A 3,023-nucleotide genomic window follows, 5' to 3' on the forward strand; every position below is an offset into this window, starting at 1 on the left:
CCCTTTTTTGGCTATCTCTCCCCCCCCTTTTTGGGTCTCTCCCCCCTCCTTTGGCTCTTTCCCCCCCTTTGGCTCTCTCCCCCCTCCTTTGGCTCTTCCCCCCCTTTGGCTATCTCCCCCCCCCTTTGGCTATCTTCCCCCCCCCCCTTTGGCTATCTTCCCCCCCCCACCCCTTTGGCTATCTTTAAAGCTTTGGTGTGTTCTTATAGCTTTAGTTTTTCTTAAATCCAAGGATGTTTAAATGCTTCATTCGGGGTCATGCGAAGAGTAGGATCCCACGTTAAGCATTTTTTCAGAAAGTCCAAAAACAGGGCATCTTCGCAGCCTTTTAAAGCCTGCACCCAATCTTTGCTTCCAGGGGAGCCTCTGAATTGTCCTCGTCTGGTATAACCACCCTGGAGTTGTGTAGAACCATCTTGCAAGGTTGTAACTTTGCAATACAGAGGATACCCCTTGATGTCAAAAAAATTATTGGTTCGTTTTGAAGAATCCAGAAGGTTTTGGGATGGCATTCCCAATAGCTCAATCATGCATGCGAGTAGATCATTATCATTATCATCGCTGCAAAAGAGTATCTCTCCAGTTAGGAGCTCGGCTAAGATACATCCGAAGCTCCACATATCTACTGGAGTTCCACAGTTGCCTCCAAGAAGGACCTCTGGTGCTCGGTAGTATACAGTCTGTAAAGGGTATTGATGCTGGTGTTCATATTGGCTGCAGCCAAAGTCAATAACCCTAATGTCAAGTCCGGTATTTTGTTGTCTCAATAATATATTTTCAGGCTTTAGGTCACAGTGCATAATTCCATGTCTTTTCAAAGCATATAAGCACTGTAGGATTTCTAGAGCAAACATCTTTACCAATGTCAGACTAAAGCCCTTAAATTCCTTTCTCTTCATTAGTTCATAAAGTTCCATGTCCAGCAGTTCAAATGACATACACACATGATTACGGAAGGTGAATGTATCCATCATGTGCACTACATTAAATGTGTTGTCTTTGTCCAGTTTCCGTAACTGTTGTAATATGTTTATTTCCTCTTCAGCTTGGAGGCGAAAAGCTTCTTCATTTCTGATCATTTTTAAAGCCACATGTTGGTTCAGTTTGTGGTCAAAGGCCTTGATGACTTCTCCATAGCCTCCTTTACCAAGTACCTTTTCAATTTGATATCTGTAGGCAATGTGGTCATTTGGTGTCTGCTTGTAGAAGCCCAGTTGGTTATCATATCCATTGTTTCTGCCTCCAATTACACCATGAAGTTTATCTGCATTCTGGCCCCAATAATATATTTCCGTGTAACTGACAATTTCTTGGTGTTCCATGGTTGTCAGCTCACTCCTGTGGAGCCTCATTACCTGTCCTGGAGTTAAGTTTGAAGCAATGAGAGCATCATCTTCTAATGATTGTATGGAAGTGCCCTCTTTGCAGTCGTTAAGATCAGAGACTGAATCTACTACATTTGCTTCATCAGCGTTCTTCTGTGTATCATCTTCAGTCAGATTGACGATGTTTCCAGCTTGCTCCTGTTGATCTCTCACATTCTTTTTACGATGGTAATGGTTGTAGATCCACCAACACCCAGCAAGGGCAAGGACTCCAGGTACAGCAAATTTGATCAATTTTTTTAAGGGTGGTGTCATTTTACAAGTTTTTTTTATGGAGCACTGGGTCAGAAATGACTGAATAGGGTGAATCTTGCTCTCTGACTCCTGAGTGATTGCAAATGGAATTATGACATCACAGATATTCACTTTGAAAAATATTTCTTTAGCAATATGTATTTGCATATTGTGATGTCACAGAGTGCTGTCAAAGAAAAAATCACCAGTTTTGACTGGTTATAGGAAGTTGAGAAAGGATTTACTCAAGTTAAAGGGACAGTCTACTCCAGAAATGTTGTTGTTTAAAAAGATAGATAATCCCTTTATTACCCAATCCCCAGTTGTGCATAACCAGCACAGTTATATTAAAGGCACACTAAACCCAAATGTTTTCTTTCGTGATTCAGATAGAGCATGCAATTTTAAGCAAATTTCTAATTTAATTCTATTATCAATTTGTCTTCAATCTCTTGCTATCTTTATTTGAAAATGATAAATGCAGCCAGCCCATTTTAGGTTCAGCTTAGTGGAGGCTGACATTTACCCACTAATAAGCAAGCATAACCCAGGTTCTCAACCAAAAATGGGCCGGCTCCTATGCATCACATTCCTGTTGCTTAAAATTGCATGCTCTATCTGAATCATAAAATAAAACATTTGGGTTTAGTATCCCTTTAAGTTGTTAAGTAATTATTTTACATTATTAATAAAATAAACTTTCCAACAGCCAGCATTTAAAGGGGCATGAAGATTAATAGTAAAATGAGCTTCCTGGTTTTAGTTGGGGTTTTTTTACCAATTTTTACACCCAAGGGATTCCTCTGTGTGTCTATCAATCAGATCTATATTTGGGCATAGGTTTCATGAATGAGTATTACCTTTACTCAAGGGCCTGAGAGTATCAGTATATATATTTATAGATTTGTGTGCATGCTAGTTCATGTAAATCTATCTGTGTACATATATAAAACATATGACTCTTAAGTGGAAGCCATGTAATCTACTGTCCTAAACTTCTTGACAGAAACTAATATGAATCTTTTTTAAATCTTATAGAAAAAAAAAACATGCAGTAGGTTATAAGATTGCGTTAAAAATAGCACACCTGAATAGATAAGCATAATGATCAAATAATATGAATGGAAGTCTGTATAGTTCCTCTGTTGATACAGGCTTTTATAAAGCCTTAGGCCAAGTTTACAGTGGTGTAATCATTTTGGTTGGCCAATAACTATTAATGTAACCACCCTAAAAGCACTTTATCTTCCTATGCGAGCTAAAAATAAGTCTATGGGGTCAATAATTTATGATAGTGCGGACGGAAATGTCCGCCACGCATCGATAAATGCCCACAGCATACACTGTTGGCATTTATCATTGCACCAGCAGTTCTTGTGAACTGCTGGTGCAATGCCGCCCCCT

The 3,023-nt window shown here is 39.4% G+C and overlaps 1 protein-coding gene across 1 annotated transcript; it reads right to left on the reverse strand.

Moving 5' to 3' along the window:
- Nucleotides 1-221: 221 nt before the first annotated feature.
- On the reverse strand, nt 222-1,787 carry LOC128642652 (dual specificity tyrosine-phosphorylation-regulated kinase 2-like). The gene has a single exon (XM_053695435.1). The coding sequence runs from the start codon at nt 1,785-1,787 to the stop codon at nt 222-224; it is 1,566 nt and encodes a 521-aa protein (XP_053551410.1).
- Nucleotides 1,788-3,023: the final 1,236 nt, after the last annotated feature.

This window comes from Bombina bombina, chromosome 12 (assembly GCF_027579735.1).
Source record: "Bombina bombina isolate aBomBom1 chromosome 12, aBomBom1.pri, whole genome shotgun sequence".
In the NCBI taxonomy this organism is placed as follows: domain Eukaryota; kingdom Metazoa; phylum Chordata; class Amphibia; order Anura; family Bombinatoridae; genus Bombina; species Bombina bombina.

Excerpts from the sequence above, each read along its gene's own strand:
- LOC128642652 (XM_053695435.1), bottom strand. The coding sequence starts at position 1,787 with ATGCAAATACATATTGCTAAAGAAATATTTTTCAAAGTGAATATCTGT.